The sequence below is a fragment of the Oncorhynchus masou genome, chromosome 9, assembly GCF_036934945.1.
Source record: "Oncorhynchus masou masou isolate Uvic2021 chromosome 9, UVic_Omas_1.1, whole genome shotgun sequence".
Classification (NCBI taxonomy): Eukaryota; Metazoa; Chordata; class Actinopteri; order Salmoniformes; family Salmonidae; genus Oncorhynchus; species Oncorhynchus masou.
Window position 1 is genome coordinate 38,945,599 of NC_088220.1, and position 26,495 is coordinate 38,972,093.

Genomic DNA, 26,495 nt, shown 5'->3' on the forward strand with positions numbered 1-26,495 from the left:
GAGCAGTCTCCTGGTGCATGGGACAGTGGTGGTCAATGTTGTAATGTCGTCCATGTAGGCTCTGAGTGGAGGGAGGCGGAAACCAGAGTCGACTCGCTGTCCACCAGCAACCCATTTTGAGGATCTGATGATAACCTCCATTGCCATTGTGAATGCCAACGGAGAAATGGTACATCCCGCCATTATACCTACATTCAGGCACTGCCATGAGGTGGTGAACTCTGAGGTGGTGAAGCAGAACTGCAGATCCTGGAAGTACGACTTCACCAGGTTTGTGATGGTGTCCGGTATGTGGAAAAATCTGAAGGCAGACCACAGGAGTTCATGGGGCACAGAGCCAAATGCATTGGCGAGGTCGAGGAAGACTACATGGAGGTCCCTTTTCTCCACCTTGGCCATTTGGATCTGGTGCCAGATCATGCTGGAATGTTCCAAGCAGCCAGAGAACCCTGATATTCCTGCCTTCTGTACAGATGTATCGACGTACGCGTTCCTTTGCAGGTACTCGGCCATCCTCTGGGCAATGACCCTAAAGAAGATTTTACCCTCAACATTCAATAAGGAGATTGGGCGGAATTGGCTGATGTTCACTGCATCCTTCTCCTTAGGGATCAGGACCCCGCCTGCCCTACGCCACACTTTGGGTATTATCTTCTTCTGCCAAGCTGTTCTCATAAGCCTCCAGAGGAACCTCAGGACGTCTGGTGCGTTCTTATACACTTTGTACGGGACTCCATTTGGCCCCGGGGCTGATGCTGTTCTTGCCCGTCGAACTGTGTTTTCCACCTCTTTCCATGTCGGAGGGCTGATCTCAATATGATGTTCCGGGGGTTCAATGGGTGGGATATCTGATGGGATGGCCAGATGTTCATGTCGCTTTGAGTCAACGTTTGTTGTTCTCAGGTGCTCCTCTAGGTCTTTCTTTGTTGTTTTTAGAGCTCCACTTTTTTCCTTTGTGAAGAGACTTTTAAGGAACTTGAAAGGATCTTTGTAGAATCGAGTTCTAGTTTGTTCTTTCTTCCTTCTGCGTTTCCGTAGGTTCTCTGCTCTACGGAGGGATGCCAACCGGGTTTTGATGTCAGCCTGAAGTGCCTCTATGCCCTCCTTTTCCACTTCCGAGGCCTTCTTCCACTGTTTCTTAAGCTGCCGCCTTTCTTGAACGAGGCGCTTGATTTCTTGTTGCCTCCTGGAAACTGGTGGGGTTGGAACCTTTCTCCCGCCTTTTGCCTCTTCCACTCCAAATCTTTCTGTCCCGTACTCATAGATGATGTCCCCCATCCTCTCCAACTTCTTCTCCACTGTGCCTCGAAGTCTCTCGAGGGTCAAAGTAAGGTCAGTATTCACTGTTTCCCACAACTTCTTGTCACTGGCGCCAGGCCACTTCACATACGGTCTGTGCCCTGGTAGTCTCCTCTCGACTGCAGGTCTGGGAGGCTGGGTGAGTTCCACTCCTGTTGTTGGTTCCACTTCAGTTGCTACTTCGGTGCTTGAGTTTATGTCCTCCATGACAGTGGTACTGATGCACTGCAAACTATGGTTTGCGTCCAGTTGCTGTGCTTCATTCGACTGATTTGATCGCTTTCGCAGAAAGTAATCAATGCGAGTTCTCTGTCTCTCTTTACCCAAACACCCCTTTTTCCCCTGGTGGATCCTCAGCCCATGGTGTGATGTAACTTTCCTCCAACCACAGACACATACCTGCATCTGTTTGTGGCCCACTGTTGCAGCAGAACTTGTGACAGTTGCTGTGGTGTTCTCTTGTGCTGTGCTCTCATTACTCGTAGTCGTTTCCAGTCCAGTCGTTACCATGTTGTCAGCCAATGAGTCATCTTCCGCCCCCACTCTCGCAGACTCTAGGGGTATTCTCGTATGTTGACTTTCTGTAGCTAAAGCGGGTGTTTCCAACATACTGCGAAGCATGGGAAACTACAGAAATGGGAAGCTACCCCATGACTGTCCCAGTGGGGTCTATTCCCTCCTGTCAGCCGTCTCTCCGTGCCGCCACAAGGACTTTCCCCTGTTGTCAGCTGATCTTTCTCAACAGTCACTGGACAAGTCCAGATATTCAGATTCCAAGAACACAGGATGAGATGTTACTATCCGTTGTGCAAGCACTTCCAAGAGTTAATAAACAGTGAACGTGGTGAAATTTGGGGAGCGCATCGTCAGTAGTGTACCTTTGGTTCCTAGGGTGTTTCGGCCTTTCACACTATACACCCTCCCCAAAGGCGGCCAGCGACAGGGTGATCAATCCTACGCTTGCGTCCCATTCCCAATTAGTCATAGGAGTTGCCTTGTTGTTGATAGCCAACATCCCATGGGACTATGCATGGCAGGGGCGTCCTCCTCCCTGAGTCAAGCATTGTTGACCGCATACCTCCTGGCCCTCTCACTTCGGGGCCCAGCTGGGGTCTTTCCTCTTCATCCAGAGCCACTGACTGCTGCCTTCTGCCGCCTCTGATACAGCTTTGATTGCCGAACGCTGGCTCTGGCCCTTAATTCCCAGGTCTCTAAGCAGTCTGGTTGTAGATGTTGCCACAAAACCTCTGCAGCCCACCTCCACTGGTCGGACTTCTGTGTTCCAGCCATGATGCCGTGCTTCGGCAGCTAGATCAGCATAGCGCAGATGTTTTCGCTCATAAGCCTCATCTACTGAGTTTTCCCAGGGTACTGTGAGCTCAATGATGAAGACCTTATTGAGTGAACGGGACCAGAGCACCATGTCAGGTCTTAGGGTGGTGGTTGCGATCTCCGGAGGAAACACAAGTTGCCGGCCAATGTCAGCTAGCATTTTCCAGTCGCGGGCCAAGCGCAGCTGGTCTCGCTCTAATGGTGTAGAGCCGCTCTTCGGTGGTTTAACCCCTTCGCGGACAAAGTTTGTCCGTAAGGAGTGTGATGCTGCTGTGGGTGGTAGGGAGTTGGTGGCAGCTCGCTTGTCCTCCAGGGCGGACGCAAGGTTTTTAAGGACTTGGTTGTGACGCCAAGTGTAGCGTCCTTGGGCGAGGCTTGTTTTACACCCTGTGAGAATGTGCCTGAGGTTGGCTGGCATGGAACAGAGGGCACAGTCCGGATCTTCACCATACCATTGGTGAAGATTAACTGGTGTTGGAAGGACGTCATATGTTGCTCTGATTGAAAAGCTCAACCGCCTCGCTTCCATGGCCCACAGATCCTTCCAGCTGATCTTCCTCTTCTCCACACTGTCCCATCGAGTCCACTGTCCCTGTTTGGCAAGAGAGACTGCCTTGGCCCTCCTTGCAGCCTCCTCCTGATGGCGTACTTCCTGCACTACCATCTTCCGCCGCTCTGGTGCAGTGGCCTTACTCCAAGCAGCACGGCTAGTTAGCCCAAGGCCTCCTCTTCCTTGCTGAACATGACCCACAATGTCAGCATGTCTGAGGGCTGCTGTTGCCTCCTGGACTGCTTTTCCTGGCCTCCATTTGCGCCCAGTTGCCAAGGTCGGCGCGTTATTGCTCACCACTGGGTCTCGAGATTCATTCAGTGTCATCTGGAGCCTGGTTTTTGCACACTTGAATTCCTCTGTTAGACTGGTGAGGGGCAACTTGAGGACACCATCTCCATAGAGGCCTATGGTGGTAAGGCATCGTGGAACTCCGAGCCACTTCTTTAAGTAGCCTGTGACTCCTCTTTCCATCTTCTCCACTGTTGAGATTGGAACCTCATACAGTGCTAAGGGCCACAACACCCGGGGTAGGAGACCAAACTGCAGACACCAGGCCTTTAACTTTCCAGGTAGCTGGGTGTTGTCGATGGACTGTAGGCTACTACTGATGTCTTTGCGCAGCTGTTGCACCTGGTCTTTGTCCTTCAGGCTTGCATCATACCACCTTCCAAGGCTTTTTACCGGCTGCTCAGACACTGTTGGGATTTGGTCATCTCCGATGAAGAATTTCAGGTCAGAGAGTACTCCCTTCACAATCGAGATGCTGCGTGACTTGGATGGTTTAATCTTCATACGGGCCCAGCTGATGTTCTCCTCGAGTTTTCTGAGCAGTCTCCTGGTGCATGGGACAGTGGTGGTCAATGTTGTAATGTCGTCCATGTAGGCTCTGAGTGGAGGGAGGCGGAAACCAGAGTCGACTCGCTGTCCACCAGCAACCCATTTTGAGGATCTGATGATAACCTCCATTGCCATTGTGAATGCCAACGGAGAAATGGTACATCCCGCCATTATACCTACATTCAGGCACTGCCATGAGGTGGTGAACTCTGAGGTGGTGAAGCAGAACTGCAGATCCTGGAAGTACGACTTCACCAGGTTTGTGATGGTGTCCGGTATGTGGAAAAATCTGAAGGCAGACCACAGGAGTTCATGGGGCACAGAGCCAAATGCATTGGCGAGGTCGAGGAAGACTACATGGAGGTCCCTTTTCTCCACCTTGGCCATTTGGATCTGGTGCCAGATCATGCTGGAATGTTCCAAGCAGCCAGAGAACCCTGATATTCCTGCCTTCTGTACAGATGTATCGACGTACGCGTTCCTTTGCAGGTACTCGGCCATCCTCTGGGCAATGACCCTAAAGAAGATTTTACCCTCAACATTCAATAAGGAGATTGGGCGGAATTGGCTGATGTTCACTGCATCCTTCTCCTTAGGGATCAGGACCCCGCCTGCCCTACGCCACACTTTGGGTATTATCTTCTTCTGCCAAGCTGTTCTCATAAGCCTCCAGAGGAACCTCAGGACGTCTGGTGCGTTCTTATACACTTTGTACGGGACTCCATTTGGCCCCGGGGCTGATGCTGTTCTTGCCCGTCGAACTGTGTTTTCCACCTCTTTCCATGTCGGAGGGCTGATCTCAATATGATGTTCCGGGGGTTCAATGGGTGGGATATCTGATGGGATGGCCAGATGTTCATGTCGCTTTGAGTCAACGTTTGTTGTTCTCAGGTGCTCCTCTAGGTCTTTCTTTGTTGTTTTTAGAGCTCCACTTTTTTCCTTTGTGAAGAGACTTTTAAGGAACTTGAAAGGATCTTTGTAGAATCGAGTTCTAGTTTGTTCTTTCTTCCTTCTGCGTTTCCGTAGGTTCTCTGCTCTACGGAGGGATGCCAACCGGGTTTTGATGTCAGCCTGAAGTGCCTCTATGCCCTCCTTTTCCACTTCCGAGGCCTTCTTCCACTGTTTCTTAAGCTGCCGCCTTTCTTGAACGAGGCGCTTGATTTCTTGTTGCCTCCTGGAAACTGGTGGGGTTGGAACCTTTCTCCCGCCTTTTGCCTCTTCCACTCCAAATCTTTCTGTCCCGTACTCATAGATGATGTCCCCCATCCTCTCCAACTTCTTCTCCACTGTGCCTCGAAGACTCTCGAGGGTCAAAGTAAGGTCAGTATTCACTGTTTCCCACAACTTCTTGTCACTGGCGCCAGGCCACTTCACATACGGTCTGTGCCCTGGTAGTCTCCTCTCGACTGCAGGTCTGGGAGGCTGGGTGAGTTCCACTCCTGTTGTTGGTTCCACTTCAGTTGCTACTTCGGTGCTTGAGTTTATGTCCTCCATGACAGTGGTACTGATGCACTGCAAACTATGGTTTGCGTCCAGTTGCTGTGCTTCATTCGACTGATTTGATCGCTTTCGCAGAAAGTAATCAATGCGAGTTCTCTGTCTCTCTTTACCCAAACACCCCTTTTTCCCCTGGTGGATCCTCAGCCCATGGTGTGATGTAACTTTCCTCCAACCACAGACACATACCTGCATCTGTTTGTGGCCCACTGTTGCAGCAGAACTTGTGACAGTTGCTGTGGTGTTCTCTTGTGCTGTGCTCTCATTACTCGTAGTCGTTTCCAGTCCAGTCGTTACCATGTTGTCAGCCAATGAGTCATCTTCCGCCCCCACTCTCGCAGACTCTAGGGGTATTCTCGTATGTTGACTTTCTGTAGCTAAAGCGGGTGTTTCCAACATACTGCGAAGCATGGGAAACTACAGAAATGGGAAGCTACCCCATGACTGTCCCAAAAATCATTTCTGAATGACTTCACTCATGTTATTATTTTAGCACAGTCCATGTTGCTGGCCATAACTTGTCATAATGTTCTTGGGTCTTTCTGCAGGCCTGGAATTGGCAAAATAACAAGTAGAAACCATTAGAAGACTATAAGCTGACCATTAGAACATCCAGCAGGCGACCAAGCATTGTTCTAACATCTCAACTCCCGCTGTTTACTTTAAAAATCATACTGTTAAGATTGATCATACTGAAAGATTGCCCAAATCACTTCAAACCAAACTCCATTTGGTCACCCCCAAAACCAATTCTTCCTTTGGACGCCTCTCCTTCCAGTTCTCTGCTGCCAATGACTGGAAAAACTACAAAAATCTCAAACTGGAAACACTTATCTCCCTCACTAGCTTTAAGCATCAGCTGTCAGAGCAGCTCACAGATTACTGCACCTGTACATAGCCCATCTATAATTTAGCCCAAACAACTACCTCTTTCCCTACTGTATTTATTTTGCTCCTTTGCACCCCATTATTTCTATCTCTACTTTGCACATTCTTCCACTGCAAATCAACCATTCCAGTGTTTTACTTGCTATATTGTATTTACTTTGCCACCATGGCCTTTTTTGCCTTCACCTCCCTTATCTCACCTCACTTGCTCACATTGTATATAGACTTATTTTTCTACTGTATTATTGACTGTATGTTTGTTTTACTCCATGTGTAACTCAGTGTTGTTGTATATGTCAAACTGCTTTGCTTTATCTTGGCCAGGTCGCAGTTGTAAATGAGAACTTGTTCTCAATTTTCCTACCTGGTTAAATAAAGGTGAAACATTTTTATTTTTTATTTACTGCATAAATCATAAATGTCAGCTTTGTAGATTTTACCTCTTAACGACGACGATGGAGGGATAATCATGGCATGTCAATCTGGGGGACAATTACATAACTTTGTGTGAAATTGGAAAACATGTTCTCTGAGCGCTCTAATGGATGTTCTGGTCATTAGTTATTTGAGAGCCTCCTCGAGCTGTAATCAAACATGAAACATTCTGTTAAGCACCCCAAAAGAAACAGCTGCCTCTCTAAATGACTTTCTGGTTTAAAGAATACCAAACCTTCACCCATTTTGTGTTTTCTACAATTGAAATGTGTGTCGCCATAAAAAGCTCTTATTTCATGTTGTGATGTCACCTCGTCCATTTGATGTGCACTTTTAGGTTGTATTTACTTTTTCTTTGTCTGTCAGATGGCCACGGCTTTATACCGAACACAATCACCAAGCTATTGCAGGCAGCTCCCCCACAAGATAATAACAGCCCTATGTAATGCCAGACAGCTGTACTATACTTAGCTGAGTACAAGGTTTTAGTTTTACATTCAGGTGTTATCATCATGTGCTTACAGTCTCCTTTCTGTTCCCCTTTCAACAGGAGACCAACAGTCCAGTCAACAAGGCCAGCCTCCTCTACCACCAGCTCCACCCACTCACAACAAACAGCACCCGTCGATTACGTCGTTGAGCCGCGGCTCGCTGGCCAATCAACGGAGCCTGAGCCCGCCCCCCTCGGCTGGCCTGGTGGCTGAGTTGCAGAGCACAGCTGAATGTGTCCAGCTACAAGACAGCTGGGTCCTGGACAGCAATGTGGCCCTGGAGAGCAGGTGAGTGACCCACAATGCACCTGAGGATTTGTAACAGTTTGTGACATCCAATACAATATGGGGGATCTGACGACCCACTGCACCTCTGGGGAATGAATCTTCTACAGGATCTGTATTCCCACTGGAAAGCTTCATATCTAAGTTTAATGAAGAATGTGATTGGTGCGCTGCAATTTGAGTGTACGATTCTTCATCTTCTGGTGCATCCAGGGCCAGCCCCAGGCATAAGAAATTGCATTAGAATAACCAAACCATGCCAGGTTGTGCCAGAACCAGCACAAACTAGCTTTGCTGGTTCTTGTTTGATTTCCATTTGCCGAAACAGGATTAGGTTTCATTTCCCGGAAAAACGGCTAGAGATTTTAAGAGGTTTTAAGACTTCAACCAATGACGTAATTTGACAGCGATTTTTAACTATGGAGGTGTTAGACAGACTATTTTGTGCCATCCTTTTCATTTTTGTTTGTGGGCAGCAATGGAGACGGAACAAGAGTAGAAAGCTGAGTATGGCCATTTGTAACCAAACCACCAGTCTACTTGGTTCGAGATCATTAGCCACAATTTACTTTTGGCGTTAGAATAGTAGAATACACAAGGTATGTTCTAAATGTTCTCTTGCTATGTCAGTCACTGATAGTCACTCAATTGGCCATTAGCCAATTTTAATATTGGTAAGTTAGTCTAGCCAGCTGTCTAAAGGGGCCCTGACCTCCAGGGGGCCCCCATTGATTTTGTTAGTCACGCTCACTCAGATATCATTAACATGGCACAAGTCATGGCAAACTGTGTAGAATTGCAGGAAATTGGCTTTAAAACTGCCACCCAATCAAATCCCGCTAAAATGCTAAGGCCGGCCATGGGTGCTTCTCTTTTATGTCTCCTTAGGCTGCAGTTACACAACACAACTTACACACAGTTTTAGTTGTTTGCAGCTGAGTTGCTTCTTGATTGCTCTGTGAAACACCCCCTGCAACTAATAAGCAACTCATCTGCTACTTGGTTGCATTCAGTCAAAACGTCGCAACGTTGTGCAACAGCCAATCAACAACACAGCTGTCAGTTAAGGTCCATGGTTTGGAAGTCAATACATTTACTTTTTTTAAGTGAATCCAGACCCCTCTCTGACCAATTTCCACTGAGGGGGCCCCCTTGTTCATCATGAGCTGCACTAGCTAGCAAATGTGTTGCTAGCTGGGTTACCTCATTGCTAGCTAGAGTGTGAGTAAAATATTACTGTTCTCAGATTTTCTAATTCATATGTTTTAGGTGTGAGTGAAAATTAGTTTTTTTGTAAAACTCTATATATCTATTGTTTTGCTTGAATGGAATGTTCGTATCCTGTATATTTGACTGTGAAATGTGGTTGACTCACCCATCTTTCTTAAGATGAATGCACTTACCAGTCAGTCGTCCTTGATAACAAGGATCGTGTCCAGCTAGCGGGACATCTTCCTGTGTAACTGGAGGGCGCATAATTCAAATAATTCTAATAGTTATAATGGATTTTAAACATTTAGGTCATATAAGTGTCTGATATCGGCTGAAAGCTTAAATTCCTGTTAATATAACTGCACTATCCGATATACCGTAGCTATTACAGCGATAACATGCCATGCGATTGTTTGAGGACGGCGCCCCACATCAAAAAACAATTCCACCGGCACAGGTTTCATACATTCACATATGAAGATTAAATATTCACTTACTTTTTGAAAATCTTCCTCTGATTTGTCATCCAAAGGGTTCCAGCTATAACATGTAGTGTGGTTTAGTTAGATAAAATCATTTGTTATATCCCAAAATGTTTATTTGGCGCCATCGATTTGAATAATACACTCGTTCAACTTGTAGAGAAATGAATCCGAAACTCTACCCCTAAACTTTGTTTCAACTTGTCAAAATGTGTTTCTATTTACTCCTCAGACACCCTAAAATGTAATCAAACTATAATATTTATTTTGGGAAAGAAGTATGTTCAATAGGAAACCAATTTTAGCAGGTGCGGATTTCCAAGACTGTGTCCTCTTACAAAAACTGTTATTTCTTATTTGTTTTTGAAGTTACACGCCTGAAACCTTGAACATAGACTGCTGACACCCTGTGGAAGCCATGGGAATTGCATCCAGTGAGCTATTTTACAATATGACCTTTCTCTTGTATTTCTAAGAGGATAGTTGGTCTCTCTCAGAAGAAAATGCTGGTTGTTTTTTTTGGGATATTCTCCTACCATATATATTGTGTTACATTCTCCTACATTATTTTAACATTTCTACAAACGTCAAAGTGTCACTTTGGGCACGTCATTCAGGCGGAAATTGAGAAAAAAGGGGCGTAGGCCTGAGCAGTTGATAAGAGCCTCTGCTATATGACTAAAATGTAAATGTTTTACATACATTTCATTACTGTATATTTGTATTTATTATTACATGTATTGTTTGTTACATTTGAATGTGTAAAACCTAAGAGTGCCTTCGGAATGTTTTCAGACCTCCACATTTTGTTACGTTACAGCCTTATTATAAAAGGGATTGAATAAATACAATGCTCAGCAATCTTACACACAATACCCCATAATGACTAAGTGAAAACAGATTTTATAATAAAGATATATAATAAATATCTTATGTACATAAGTATTCAGACCCTTTGCTATGAGCCTTGAAATTGAGCTCAGGTGCATCCTGTTTCCATGAATTATCCTTGATGTTTCAACAACTTCATTGGAGTCCACCTGTGGTGAATTCAATTGATTGGACATGATTTGGAAAGGCACACACCTGTCTATATAAGGTTCCAGTTGACAGTGCATGTCAGAGCGAAAACCAAGCCATGAGGTCGAAGGAATTATCCGTAGACCTCCGAGACGGGATTGTGTCGAGGCACAGATCTTTTGAAGGGTACCAAAAAATGTCTGCAGCATTGAAGATCCCCAAGAATACAGTGGCCTCCATCATTATTAAATGAAAGAAGTATGGAACCACCAAGACTCTTCCTAGAGCTGGCCGCCCAGCTAAACTGAGCAATCGGGGGAGAAGGGCCTTGTTCAGGGAGGTGACCATTGACACGGTGGTCACTCTGAAGCCACTCCTGAGTAAAAGGAACATGACAGACTTCTTGGAGTTTGCCAAAAAAGCACCGAAAGAGTCTCAGACCATGAGCAACAAGATTCTCTGGTCTAATGAAGCCAATATTGAACTCATTTGACCTGAATGCCAAGCTTCACATCTGGAGGAAACCCTGCACCATTCCCACGGTGAAGTCTGGATCGAGGCAAAGATGAACAGAGCAAAGTACAATAAGGTCAATAAGGTTTCATCCCCTTCAGTTCAGGAGGTGAAAATGTGCTTAACAAGTCACATAATAAATTGCATTGATTCATTATGTGTGCAATAATAGTCGTTAATATGATTTTTGAATGACTACCCCATATTTGTACCCCACACATACAATTATCTTTAAGATCCCACAATCAAGTAGTGAATTCCAAGCACAGATTCAACCACAAAGACCAGGGAGGCCTCTCAAAGAAGAGCATTATTTCGTAGATGTGTAAAAATAAAATAAAAAGCTAAAATAAAAAGCTTACGCTGAATATCCCTTTGTGTATGGTGAAGTTATTAATGAGGCTTTGGATGGTGTATAAATATACCCAGTCACTACAAGATAGTCATCCTTCCTAATTCTGTTGCCGGAGAGGAAGGAAACTGTTCAGTGATTTCACCAGTTTAATGGTTGTGGTATCAGAAAACGAGACACTTCAATAATACTGCAAAAAATGTGGTAAAGAATTAAACTTTTTGTCCTGAATACAAAGCATTATGTTTGGGGCAAATCCAACACAACACATCACTGAGTACATCTCTTCATATTTTCAGGCATAGTGGTGGCTGCATCATGTTATGGGTATTGCTATGATAAAATGAAACAGAAAAGAATACAGCTAAGAACTGGCGAAATCCTAGAGAAAAACCTTCCATCTTCTTTTCAACAGACACTGGGAGACCAATTCACCTTGCAGCAGGACCATAACTTGAAACACAAGGTCAAATCCACACTGCTTACCAAGACGACATTGAATGTTCCTGAGTGGCCTATTTACAGTTTTGTCTTAAATCATCTTGAAAATCTATGGCAAGACTTCAAATGGCTTTTTAGCAATGACAAGCAACCAACTTGACAGAGCTTGAAGACTTTTATAACGAAAATCACGTAATCACTTCCAAAGTGTTTTCTAATATGTATTGTCTCATCGGGGTGAATACATATGTCACACCTGCTCTTGCTACGCCCTCTGGTGTTTTTCCGGTGTCTTCTTGACCTGCAGTTCTCCCCCTGTACACTCTCTCTCTCTTTCTCTCTCTCTGTTTGATTATGTGGTTGGAGGCAGGTGTGCTGGAGTCAGAGCAGATCCTTATCAGCTGCAACTCATTCCATAAATCAAGACCTCTACAAATACTCATTTCTGCCTCTTCTACCCAGATCGTAATCTCTGCTCAGTCAGTTATTATCCTATCCTTTTGTTCGTTATCAAGATCCTGTTGCTCTTCTGTGCTTGTTTCCCTGCCTTAGACCGTTTTGTCCTCTCATTGCAGTTACCACTCTGTCTGTGGCTCCTGTCTCCTGTACCACATCTCACCACCCAACCACGTTTCTCCTGATTTCACTCATCACCACCTTGGTTTCCCCTCAGGACTGGTTTACCCTGTTCAACTCAGTCAACTCCAACCTCACTCTACACTTTGGGTTTTTCTGCAACTCATCTGAGCTACCCTGGTTCTTCACTCCATATCTCTCTGTGTACAATAAACATTTTGGTTCATTCATCCCTGCCTCCGCATCTGAGTCCGCTCTTGGGTTCCCCTGTGTTCGCTCCGCGTAACAGTATGATCTGGCCAAGAGATGAACCCAGCAGACTCCCCTACTCTTCACCAAATTCTTGTTGGTCAAGGCACCCTTATTGAGCAACATGACCAAGCCCTGAAAACCCTGCTGGGGAACATCAAGGAGTTTTCAAAGAACCTGTCTGACCTACAGTTCCTACAGGTTCACAACCTGTCTCCAGTTCCTCTTCTCTACCCCTGGAGCCGTTTGTCCCGACTCCTGAGTGTTATGATGGCAATCTTGGCGTTTGCAGAGCCTTTCGTGTACAATGTTCACTAGTATTTGAGTAACAGCCCTACTCTTATGCTAGTGAATGAGCCAAGATTTCTTTTTTGATTGGATGCCTTCGGGGAGCAGTGCTCTCCTAAGCCACTGCGGTTTGGGAGAGAGTCATCTATCTGTTTCTCCTACAGTGGATTCACTGATGAGATGAGGACGGTCTTTGAGCACCCGGCCTGTGGAAAGGATGCTGCCAAACGACTTCTGTCCCTTCGTCAAGGCTCTCAGACTGTGGCTGTGATGGCATGTGAGTTCTGCACCCTCGCTGCAGAGAGCGGCTGGAATGATGAGGCCCTTCAGGGAGCATTCCGCAACGCACTCACTGAGACCCTCAAGGACGAGTTGGTGACCAGAGAGAAGCCTGATGGACTTGACAAAGTAATTTCTCTTACTATCCGCATTGACAACCGTCTCCGTGAGCGTCGGACGGAGAGGGGAGGTAGGGTTGCATGTCCCATAACTTCTGCGCCTTGCTCAATTTCTCCGACTGCATCACATCACCTGAACCCATGCAGCTCTGCCGGGCCCGTCTATCTCCAGAGGAGAGGTAGCGGGGTCTCAGTACTAGGAACTATCTATATTATGGCCAGGTTGGTCACCTGGTCTCCACTTGTTCCCTGCGTCCAGCAAAAGAGGGGGCTCAGCGGTACTGGGAGATATACTGTTGCACCAAATCGCCTGCCCATCATCTCCCAGACCCCTACTTGAGGCCAACCTTGTGTGGCAGAGCCAGGCTTTTCCTCCGCCTGCTCTCATCGAATCAGGCGCCGGCGATGGGGTTGTTACTCAGTTGGGTATGGACACTGTTTTGCTCCATTCACCTCGCGCTCTCAATGGAAAGTTAATCTTCCGTGTTTTGGAGAGAACAGTTCCTGTTATCCTGCGTCTCTCTGGAAATCACCAGGAAAAGATCAGTTTCCACATAATCGACTGTTCTCACCCACCTCTGGTTCTGGGCCATCCATTGTTAAAGCTACACAACCCACAGATTGACTGCCCCCCTGGAAGGGTTAATACTTGGAGTACTTTTTGACATTCTAAGTGTCTACATTCTGCCCTTTCTCCTGCCTTGTCTGCACCCCAGTCCATTCCAGAACCCCCAGACCTGTCTTCTGTTCCTCCAGAATATCACGGTCGAGCTCCTGTATTCAGTAAGCACCACACCCCATCTCTGCCGTCTCATCGGCCATACGGCTGTGCCATCGAGCTTCAGCCTGGAGCTCCTCTCCCCATTAGCAGGTTGTATAATGTCTCTCACCCCGAGCAAGAAGCCATGGAAGAATACATCCAGGACTCCCTGGCTGTCTGACATATCAGGCCTTCTTACTCTCCAGGGGGAGCTGTTTTTCTTTCTTTGTCAAGAAGGATGCGTCATTGAGGCCATGCATAGATTTCTGTGGGTTGAATAGTATCACTGTTAGTAACAGGTATCCCTTGCCACTTATCAGTTTGGCTTTTTCCCCCCTCCATGATGCCATAGTGTTTACTAAACTGGACCTCCGGAATGCCTACCACCTTGTGCGCATCAGAAGGGGGAGTGGAAAACGGTGTTCAACACACCATTTGGACATTTCGAGTACAATAAACATTTAGGTTCATTCATCCTTGCTTCCGCATCTGAGTCTGCTCTTGGGTTCCTCGGTTTGCGCCGCGTAACAACATATATAAAAATGCATTGTTTTCATCTATTTAAAAAAAAAAAAACTTTTTCACATTTGTGTTTTGTGCAGATCGTTGACCAAAAATGACAATGAAATCAATTTTAATCCCACTTTGCAATAGAACAAAATGTGGAAAAAGTCAAGGGGTGTGAATACTCTCTGAAAGCACTGTACGTGTGTCATTGAACCACCCAATGTCATGATTACATAGTGAAAAACACACCAATTTCTTTAAACAATAAAAGCTAATTTACATTTCAGGAAATAGATATAAAGCATTAATTTATTGTCTGCAACCCATGTACTCTACATAAACCTTTACTAGCCCTGATGCCAATATTGAATTACACAGCTCCCATTTCGGCAAATGTCCATTCTGTCCACCTTGATCATGGTTCCTGCAGCACTGACAACTGTGTTGTTGACATGACAGCTGAGTTGGCATTCCGGATGACCTAATAGATTGTGACAAAAGCATTTGTTTTGATTGGCAGTTGCTTGCAACTATTTGCAGAAAGTTAAAGTTGCTATTGAATTTAACCAAGCTGCAGATGAGTTGCTTATTAGTTGCAGGACGGTGTTTCTCAAAGCAATCAAGCAAGTACGTTGTAAGCAACCAAAGTTGCCTTGAAGATGCTTTGTGTAATTGCAGCCTTCTTGGCATCTCAGTGAAACGGTTGGTCGTTGTCATGCAGTAGCAGTGCATGGGTAAAATCACTGGGGAAGCCAAGCCAGAGAAGAAACAAAATCCATATTACAACCAATGTGTTGTGATAATTGCGTGGTTTGCTCTATAACCTGTTAGTTCATATGCCTTGAGACCATAATATACAGGCCTAAGGCCGAGACAATAAGAAGGCACAGTGGCAGAATAAATTCAACCGCACCTTTGTTTCATCACAAAACTGGAGAGCGACCTCTATTCGGTGGAAGTCCACCAAGTATGTAACAAACAGTACAAAATCGGAATAACATCTGCACATCCCAAGTACTTTTTGCAGGCGCTGGAGTTGTAGGTGAATTCATGAAAAATAAAAAACAAAACCACTGCGCTTTGCTGCTCATGCTTCCAGGTGATAGGCTAATTGACATCATTTGAATCAATTGGAGGTGTACCTGTGGATATATTTCAAGGCCTACCTTCAAACTCAGTGCCTCTTTGCTTGACATCATGGAAAAATCAAAAGAAAACAGCCAAGACCTCAGAAAAAGAAATTGTAGAACACAAGTCTGGTTCATCCTTGGGAGCAATTTCCAAATTCCTGAAGGTTCCACGTTCATCTGTACAAACAATAGTACGCAAGTATAAACACCATGGGACCAGGCAGCCATCATACCGCTCAGGAAGAAGACGTGTTCTGTCTCCTAGAGATGAATGTGCTTTAATGCGAGTGCAAATCAATCCCAGAACAACAGCAAAGGACCTTGTGAAGATGCTGGAGGAAACAGGTACAAAAGTATCTATATCCACAGTAAAACAAGTCCTATATTGACATAACCTGAAAGGCCGCTCAGCAAGGAAGAAGCCACTGCTCCAAAACCGCCAATAAAAAACCAGACTATGGTTTGCAACTGCACATGGGGACAAAGATCATACTTTTTTGAGAAATGTCCTCTGGTCTGATGAAACAACAGTATAATTGTTTGGCCATAATGACTATCGTTATGTTTCGATGAAAAAGGTGGAGGCTTGCAAGCCGAAGAACACCATCCCAACCGTGAAGCACGGGGTGGCAGCATCATGTTGTGGGGGTGCTTTGCTGCAGGAGGGGCTGGTGCACTTCACAAAATAGATGTCATCATGAGGATGAAAAATTCCGTGGATATATTGAACCAACATCTCAAGACATCAGTCAAGAAGATAAAGCTTGGTCGCAAATGCGTCTTCCAAATGGACAATGACCCCAAGTATACTTCCAAAGTTGTGGCAAAATGGCTTAAGGATAACAAAGCCAAGGTATTGGAGTGGCCATCACAAAGCCCGAACCTCAATCGTATAGAAAATCTGTAGGCAGAACTGAAAAAGTGTGTGCAAGCAAGAAGGTCTACAAACCTGACTCAGTTACACCAGCTCTGTCAGGAGGAATGGGCCAAAATCCACCCAACTTGTTGTGGGAAGCTTGTGGAAGGCTACCCGAAACGTTTAACCCAAGTTAAACAATTTAAAGGCAATGCTACCAAATACTAATTGAGTGTATGTAAACGTCTGACCCACTGGGAATGTGATGAAAGAAATGAAAGCTGAAATAAATCTTTCTCTCTACTATTATTCTGCCATTTCACATTCTTAAAATAAAGTGGTGATCCTAACTGACCTAAAAGACAGGGAATTTTTAGTAGGATTAAAATTCAGGAATTGTGTATGTAAACTTCCGACTTCAACTACATGCCAACTAGGTGAGTCTTTTCTTTTATAGGGCCACACTATTTCTCAAAGAAACCAAATGGACAATTGTGCATTGTGCTTATCAACAATAAGAGATGGTTAGACGGCCTCTGATAATGACTCTGCCTCCTCGGTTTAGTTGTTCTGTTTAGAGCACCAGCAAACGTTTGAGGTGAAAGGAAATATGACCTGGAGATGGATTTGCAACTTTCGATACGATCCAAAGCGATAAGGTAATGGAATAGCACAGGTTTACGGAGGCTTGCCAGTTTGAATTCAACTTGATATAACTTACAAGAAGGCACTTCGGTCTAAATAGATCATTTTCAGTTTAAGATGTCCGACACAAGAAGCTACATTGTCATAAGTGCCTCTGCCCAGCATTTCCCCACACCAAAAAAAATCTGTTATTTTTTCTCCCAAGCCATAAAGGGCATCAAAATGTCCATAACATTCCAGGAAAGTATATTACGTCCTACTTCGAGAGGACACAAGTGGATGAATCCATTCCAGCTCGACGTTCCCCTTGCTCAAAGCACTCCTACACAATCTAGATACATGTGGACATTTTTTGAATTGTTCTTTAGCATCATGCAGTAGATGCTCTCAGGATAGGACCAAATCAATTGGGTTATGAGGCATTTGTTCTTCTATTCCGAGGAAGACACGGTAATTGAATGCTAACATCGTTGTGACCTTTACTGCCTTGCCGGTATTGACAAAACCATATGCACACCTCTATCATCAGCCCGGGGTAGAAATCACTATCTGCACACTTTACTCTAAAGCAAGTACCTCGCTGTGGGAGGGAATCGGGTGCCATGGTAACATCAGGGGGCTTATGGGATGGCCATAGCTATGCGTACAACTGTATTTGTCCAGTAAACTACTAGGTTGTTCAATGTAAACAAGAGCGCCAGATAACATGCATTAGGCTTTCAGCATGCTGGTTCTGGTTCAGTTAACCCCCATAGAGATACCTACAGAAATGGTTTAACTTATTTTCTCTGTTCGACTCATATTGATAACCAATGCAATGGGACCAAAAAAAGTCTCAGGGGTTTTATCATTTCCATGCATTTAGAACTTGCCCACACTACCCATTCTCCAATAACTTTAGCATGGCTTTTTAGGACAATCACAATGATTGACCACATTAACTAATGTTATGATTCATTATAATACATTCATCGTATTATAGCCCCCATTTAAGGATGTGGTCTTTAAAGCTTTTGCATTCAAAGTTGGCCCCATTCCATAATGCTTTAATAACAAACTGTTATTTTAGCTTATTGAATAGCTGCATTCAATTACTAATGTGTTTATCCAAGACGAAACGTGTGGGCCCCATTTATGTGTTTTTATTAGACTCACCCATTAAACTGTGTGTTAAGTCTCTCTCTCTCTCTCTCTCTCTCTCTCTCTCTCTCTCTCTCTCTCTCTCTCTCTCTCTCTCTCTCTCTCACAGCAGTCATTTAATTGAGAGCCTTTTGCCTATGTTGTCAAAAGGCAAGTGACTGACTCATTTCCTGAAAGGCCAAATTCAACAAGTGGTCATATCTGTGTGTTTCATTGTGTCATGTCCCAATATTGAGCGCACAAGGAGACATGTATAACTATTTTAAACAGCTTATGCTTAATTATATCAGCTGTCACCTGCTTCCTTCCATTTCTATACCACCACATTATTGTTCAGTATCCCTGCTTTGTTTTCAAGTGGTTGATATTTTTAGGGATTCAACCAACTCAGTCCGAAACACGGCGGGAAATACTCGGACTCTCAAGCAAAGTCTAACTCTTCCTCCTCATGTTGTTGGAAAATACCCGACTTAGAACAATTAACCAATGTATTGACTTTACACAAATTTAATAAATACGTAAGAGTTTTTGGCTTTTGTGTCGCCATTTGAATTAAATCCAATTAATACTTTCAAAGTGAGAAACGCAGGTTTCCTAACTGAATAGATATTTTTCAGAAATGATTCCACTCAAGCTTTTGTTCCAGTTCATTCTGAGAACACTCCAGCTCTTCCATTAAAATGCTCAATTAGTTACCAATATAATTTTGTTATTGCCTGCTCGGTTCTGTTCCGGACTATTTACCACCATGGACACATTCACATCTTATACGTGTGTGGAGGGCTTTCAACCACTCAGGTTCCACTTTTCAATGCTCGGCTCTATAGAAATACGGATATTTTCAATTACCATTATATAAAGGTGCTATTGAATCCGTTATTGTGTGATTTACTCTTCTCTTTGAGAGGAAAGTTGACCCCATACACTTTGCTGGGTAATTATTCTTTATATGTGATGTACTCCCATATCAGTTTAGTATTAAAAGTTAACCAAATGTGTGAAATGAATTTTACGATATCTATATAGTGTGCACTATACACTGAGTGTTCAAAACCTTAAGGACACCTGCTCTTTCCATGACATAGACTGACCAGGTGAATCCAGGTGAAAGCTATGATCCCTTATTGATATCACTTGTTAAATCCAATTCAATCAGTGTAGACAGGTTAAAGAAGGATTTTTATGCCTTGAGACCATTGAGACATGTATTGTGTATTTGTGCCAATCAGAAGGTGATTGGGCAAGACAAAAGATTGAAGTGCCTATAGAACTGGGAATGGTAGTAGGTACCAGGCGCATCGGGTTGTGTCAAGAACTGCAACGCTGCTGGGTTTTTCCACGCTTAACAGTTTCCCATGTGTATCAAGAATGGTCCACCACCCAAAGGACATTCAGCCAACGTGACACAACTGTAGGAAGCATTGGAGTCAAAATGGGCCAGCATCCCTGCGGAACGCTTTCGACACCTTGTGGAGTCCACAATGAATTGACAAAGGTTGCTGGTTCAAATACAGTGCTGACAAGGTAAAAACATCGGCCTGTGTTCGTGAGCAAGGCACTTAATCCTAATTTGCTCCAGTTGGGCCGTACTACTCTGGCTGCCCCTATAAAACAACACATTTCACTGCACCTATCCAGTGTATGTGACAATAACACGTTTATTTTTTATACCATAAATACGGTTCTCAATAAGGTGCAGTTAAGCTATACATTGACTGCCCCATACGTCCTGTGGAATCCAGTTAAACTCTGTCACACACATTTAATAAAGAGCAGTTGAAACAGCTATTATGACACAAATTCAACGTTTGCGGTTCCACACTCTACTTTTATAAATGGTCTGTCGGTCCTCATCAGATTCGCTTGTCGGGTGTCGGCTCATAAAATGAAATGATGTCTCGAGTCAGAAAATCATGCAATGATAGTTTCACGATCAGTGCCACACTCCTGAAAGAATAGAGTGTAGAGTATATCTCTGTCTTCCATGGGAAATAAAGATAATTATTCTTGTAGATACGTTTTTTAAAATATAATTTGCGTAGATGAACTGCATTAGTAAATACTTCATAAGATTGTGGTTTCTAATATGATTATCTTTTTTTTTAAATCACAACAACAAATAATCGTAATTTGTGTCCGCAATGAACATATCTCTCAAGTCAATGTTTCATGTCTTAATGCTAATTAAACAAATTGACTTAGTTATGTGCAGCAGCCTGAGTGCACCGGGGAAGCATCTCAAAATGGCGCCACTCTGATCTTTGCATGCACAATGGCCCAGAAACACCAAGGGACTGCCCCCTGAAAATATCATCACACAGATGAGCTCTGGGGCACTAGGCTAGCACCTGCTACCAGGTCCCCTGCTGAGAGGGCTGGTGGTTCCATGGGGGGGGGGTCGTAATGTGAAAGAGCGATAGGGAGAGAGAAAAAAGAGAGAGAGGGTGAAAGATTAAAGGGGTGAGAGAGAAAGCGAGCGAAGAAGGGAGAACTACTGATAGGAAGAGAGGTAAAGACTGAGAGGGACAGTGAAAGGGTAAGAGGGAGATGGACCTAGGTTCCCCATACATCGGTAGAGTGCCTGGGTCACGGTTTAAAGAGTCGGATTATTCCACCAATGCTGATGCTAACACAATGCAGTGGCTAATAGGTGGATTACATAGTCAAAGGGCGTTAGTGCTCATTGTTTCTAATGTACTTCCTCACCTCCAGCAGGGGTTTAGCTGAGGTCCAAATCCGCCCACTGTATGTTTTGTCTTTTGTCCTCCACATGAGTGTTTCAAATGTCAAACTGATTACAAGCAAGTGAGTTGAGCAAAGGGAACCTGCCTTGGCTATCGCTTTTGTGCGAAGGCCATTTCAATGAGACTTACACACTCATGCATGCGCACGCACGCACACACGCACACAGACACGAACGCAGACACACATCAATAGAGCGTCCTGAATTTCTATAGTAGTGTGCTTCATTGCTCACGCTCCTTCTAATCGATTGTGTATGGTCATCCAGTGTGTATAGCCGCGGACATTTATACCGCCACCCTGTTTGGTGATCATTTCCAAAAACATTTCCTCTGAGCCACCACTGTTTGCACACAGTCTGCTATCCAACTTTACGTCTGTCCTCCAGACTGGTATTCAGAACACAACAGTGCTTTATATTCTGCAGATGAGTAGTGGGACCTGATATGCAATAATCCATTTAGTGTGAACAAACCTTTTGTATTGGCTATTTTATTCATTATCAACTATGTGTGAAAAGGCACCATTTGTTGCATTCTCGTAGCCAAGCAGCAGGTAAATAGGCCCCAGTATTCACGATATGCTCAAATCAATATCACGGCACAAATCAGAAATAAGTATGCCACCCACCCCTTTTTCTGACCAATCAGTGCCATGAATCCATTAACCTGGGAGAAAATAAAAATGGACAAATTCCAGATCCCTGAACTCATAATACACATGAATATGCTTTGCTTCCAACTTTTCAAACAAGCTGCTGAATGTGCCAGATCTGTGTATACCCCTGTTTGAATACCACACATCATTCTGAGTAACATACTGTAGCTTTTTAAATCATTTAGCGGATGCTTTTAGCAAAAGTGACTTACCCGAACTGTCAATGTTGTGAATATAGTGACACATATTGTGGAGTGGCGGTAAGGATGGCATCATAAACTCATGGCTCTGTTTATCGAACCTAAAATCACAACCGAAAGATTAGTGGCACAACAGGAAGATTCTTACCAACAGTTAGTGGAGGGCTGGACGATGTGATAGCAAGAGATGCATCAAGGCATAATTTGTCAATTTCAGAGATGTTCACATGTGTTTAAAAAGTTCATAGACAAAGCCAGGATAGTGCTTGTGATTAAAACTCCTTAATTACCCATAATGGCCGTTTGTACTGGAATACAGACATGTCCATGTTTTCTCTTACAAAAGAGATGTCCTTTTAATGAGATTAGCCTGAATAAATACTTTGGTATTCTGTGGCTAAGTTGGTAGAGTGTTGTACTTACAATGCTAGGGTTATCACGGACCAGGATGTCTTGCTCCCAGGCAGACTAAATAACTTTTTTGCCCGCTTTGAGGACAATACAGTGCCACTGACACTGCCTGCAACTGAACAATGTGGTCTCTCCTTCACTGCAGCCGAGGTGAATAAAACATTTAAACGTGTTAACCCTCGCAAGGCTGCAGGCGGCATCCCCAGCCGCGCCCTCAGAGCATGCGCAGACCAGCTGGCTGGTGTGTTTACGGACATATTCAATCAATCCCTATACCAGTCTGCTGTTCCCACATGCTTCAAGAGGGCCACCATCGTTCCTGTTCCCAAGAAAGCTAAGGTAACTGAGCTAAACGACTACCGCCCCGTAGCACTCACTTCCGTCATCATGAAGTGCTTTGAGAGACTAGTCAAGGACCATATAACCTCCACCCTACCTGACACCCTAGACCCACTCCAATTTGCTTACCGCTCAAATAGGTCCACAGACGATGCAATCTCAACCACACTGCACACTGCCCTAACCCATCTGGACAAGAGGAATACCTATGTGAGAATGCTGTTCATCGACTACAGCTCGGCATTCAACACCATAGTACCCTCCAAGCTCGTCATCAAGCTCGAGACCCTGGGTCTCGACCCCGCCCTGTGCAACTGGGTACTGGACTTCCTGACGGGCCGCCCCCAGGTGGTGAGGGTAGGTAACAACATCTCCTCCCCGCTGATCCTCAACACTGGGGCCCCACAAGGGTGCGTTCTGAGCCCTCTCCTGTACTCCCTGTTCACCCACGACTGCGTGGTCACGCACGCCTCCAACTCAATCATCAAGTTTGCGGACGACACAACAGTGGTAGGCTTGATTACCAACAACGACGAGACGGCCTACAGGGAGGAGGTGAGGGCCCTCGGAGTGTGGTGTCAGGAAAATAACCTCACACTCAACGTCAACAAAACTAAGGAGATGATTGTGGACTTCAGGAAACAGCAGAGGGAACACCCCCTATCCACATCGATGGAACAGTAGTGGAGAGAGTAGCAAGTTTTAAGTTCCTCGGCATACACATCACAGACAAACTGAATTGGTCCACTCACACAGACAGCATCGTGAAGAAGGCGCAGCAGCGCCTCTTCAACCTCAGGAGGCTGAAGAAATTCGGCTTGTCACCAAAAGCACTCACAAAATTCTACAGATGCACAATCGAGAGCATCCTGGCGGGCTGTATCACCGCCTGGTACGGCAACTGCTCCGCCCTCAACCGTAAGGCTCTCCAGAGGGTAGTGAGGTCTGCACAACGCATCATCGGGGACAAACTACCTGCCCTCCAGGACACCTACACCACCCGATGTTACAGGAAGGCCATAAAGATCATCAAGGACATCTACCACCCGAGCCACTGCCTGTTCACCCCGCTATCATCCAGAAGGCGAGGTCAGTACAAGTGCATCAAAGCTGGGACCGAGAGACTGAAAAACAGCTTCTATCTCAAGGCCATCAGACTGTTAAACAGCCACCACTAACATTGAGTGGCTGCTGCCTACACACTGACACTGACTCAACTCCAGCCACTTTAATAATGGGAATTGATGGGAAATTATGTAAATATATCACTAGCCACTTTAAACAATGCTACCTTATATAATGTTACTTACCCTACATTATTCATCTCATATGCATACGTATATACTATAGTATATATCATCGACTGCATCCTTATGTAATACATGTATCACTAGCCACTTTAACTATGCCACTTTGTTTACATACTCATCTCACATGTATATACTGTACTCGATACCATCTACTGTATCTTGCCTATGCTGCTCTGTACAATCACTCATTCATATATCCTTATGTACATATTCTTTATCCCCTTACACTGTGTATAAGACAGTAGATTAGGAATTGTTAGATAGATTACTTGTTGGTTATTACTGCATTGTCGGAACTAGAAGCACAAGCATTTCGCTACACTCGCATTAACATCTGCTAACCATGTGTATGTGACAAATACAATTTGATTTGATTTGATTTGATTTTGTGGGTTCAATTCCCGCTGGGGCCACATATATGAAAATTGCTTGCACTGATGACTAAAACCCATTGTATAAAAGTGTCTTCTAAATGGCATGTATTTTATATTATATACAGGTTAAATAGGAATACATAACCAAATATATATTTTTTTTCTGTCTTCATCATTATCTAATATTCGTGTATACATTTTCTGTTTTGTTTCTCCAGACACTTCCTCTTTAAAACGGGCACAGAATCAACCCCTTTCTTTAGCACAGCAACCCCAGGTTACACCATGGCAACAGGGGCAGCGTACTCCACACCGGCACGTCCCCTACCCAGAAACACCCTCTCTGGAGGGGCTTTCAAGTTTAAAAAATCCCCCAAGCACTGTTCCTGGAGGTGCACCGCCCTGAGTGCAGTGGGCGTGGCTGTCCTGCTGTCAATCATCCTCTGCTATTGTATAGGTAACTATAGCCCCTCCTTATTGACATTGTTGTATTAGTCCGTAGTTAACCATGACTCTTCCTGCTTGAACTGTATTGTGTTCATACTGTGTATTATGTAGTATAGGTAGCTATAGCCCCCCCCCAAAGAAAAAGACAACACCCACTCTCCAAAGCTAAGCTAAATATAGAAAAGAGCATAAGAGTCAATCATCCCCACATACCTGGACAACTAGGTACTACAACTACTTTCAAAGGTCTTTCAAAGATATTATCATTGCAAATATAAATGGCTTGCCATTCAACCTCAGTGGTGAAACAGCCTTCAGTTCTCAGGAGAGACTTCCAGACAGCACCCAACACACTATAACACACACTATACCCTTTCCAATAGGTTCAACTATAGACTTTTTGATAAACAAGTCAACTTGACTGAATGGCTTTAAGTCAGCTCGATCAGCGTTGACTGGCGACTTTATAAGCTGTGCTAAAAGTTGATCTTCTCATTGGTAAGATAATTGGTAAGACAATGCTCTTTTCAGCATTATCTTGCATTATCTTGCTGAGCAGATATAGCAGACTCTAGGATATTGTTCCATCAGTCGTCGTATGTCAGTCGGATACAGAGACATGTCCCGATGACACTGTTGTGTTTGAATCTGTCAGATCATGGCAGTTCCACTGACAAGGGCTCTGCATCATCCTGCTATTCTGATAAAACACCCACAGAGTGGCATCACTGACAGCAGGTTAGTGTTTTTTTGTCATGAATCTTGTTCTGGAGGCAGCTCTGCAGAGTGGTCACTAGCTAGCATAGCCACAAAGTCATTAAAACTCATTTTAAATGCAACCTTAACCAGACTGCTAACCTTAATGCCTAACCCTTAACTTAAATTAAGAACAAAAAGCTTATTTTTTTTCATGCATTTTTATAATATAGCCAATCTTTACTTTATAGGTAGTCGGGGTGGCAGGGTAGCCTCGTGGTTAGAGCGTTGGACTAGTTGGCAAGTTCAAATCCCCGAGCTGACAAGGTACAAACAGGCAGTTAACCCACTGTTCCTAGGCTGTCATTGAAAATAAGAATTTGTTATTTACTGACTTGCCTAGTTAAATAAAGGTATCTAAGGGGAAATTGCTCAGTTCTACCTCCATGACAAGAATCATGACAATAAACATCAACCTGCTCACTGACATGACCCAATCCTATCCATAAGAGCCCTGAAAGACAGAACAACGCACCCTTCTGACAATATTAGTTTATCACAAGGTTGTCACTTGTCTTGACTGACCTTCTCACAACCTATTTGCAACATTGTGACAGCGTCACGTGTTGATGGGGAATTACCCTGAAAAAAAGGGAAATATCCTAAGAACTTGAAAGCATTCCTCTCCAAAATGTTTTGAGGGGATGCGAGGAGTCAAGAGCTGTAAGACTTTGCAACAAAATGTCTTCCAGGAAGTGCTTTCATCTCTTTCCTTAGCGAACCACTCTCCCCTATAGGACATAATTCCCCCACAGGATGGGCTTTCCCAGTTTTTTACAGCATGCATCAAAGATGACTTCTCACTAACCTTTAGCGGCTTGACCATAGCGATAAAACAGGTGGAGATTTTATCTGTCCTAACTGTCTTCCTGAGTGATGCACACTCTTAATCTTGGTCTGTGTGACTTTCTCCTGAACTGCCATAGGATTCATATGGTGCTGAAGGGAGGACAGGATGACATGCTCGTATAGAGAGAAATAGGTCTGTGTAGAAATGATGCAATGGAGAGGACCGGGGAGAGTGCTCTCCATAGAAGAGGGCCATAAAAGTGCCATATCGATATCCATGTACA

General features: G+C 44.4%; 1 protein-coding gene across 3 annotated transcripts in view; it reads left to right on the forward strand.

The window, feature by feature from the left end:
- The window catches only part of LOC135545978 (teneurin-3-like), a 162,506-nt gene that overhangs the window by 69,007 nt on the left and 67,004 nt on the right, over window positions 1-26,495 (forward strand). For 2 of the 3 annotated variants that reach the window (XM_064974000.1, XM_064974001.1), the window contains exons 2-3: window positions 7,395-7,620; window positions 24,438-24,676. In XM_064974000.1, coding sequence (XP_064830072.1) covers window positions 7,395-7,620; window positions 24,438-24,676 — 465 coding nt within the window. Of the gene's footprint in view, window positions 1-7,391; window positions 7,621-24,437; window positions 24,677-26,495 lie in introns of all 3 variants that reach the window. The other variant, XM_064973998.1, reaches the window with a different exon arrangement.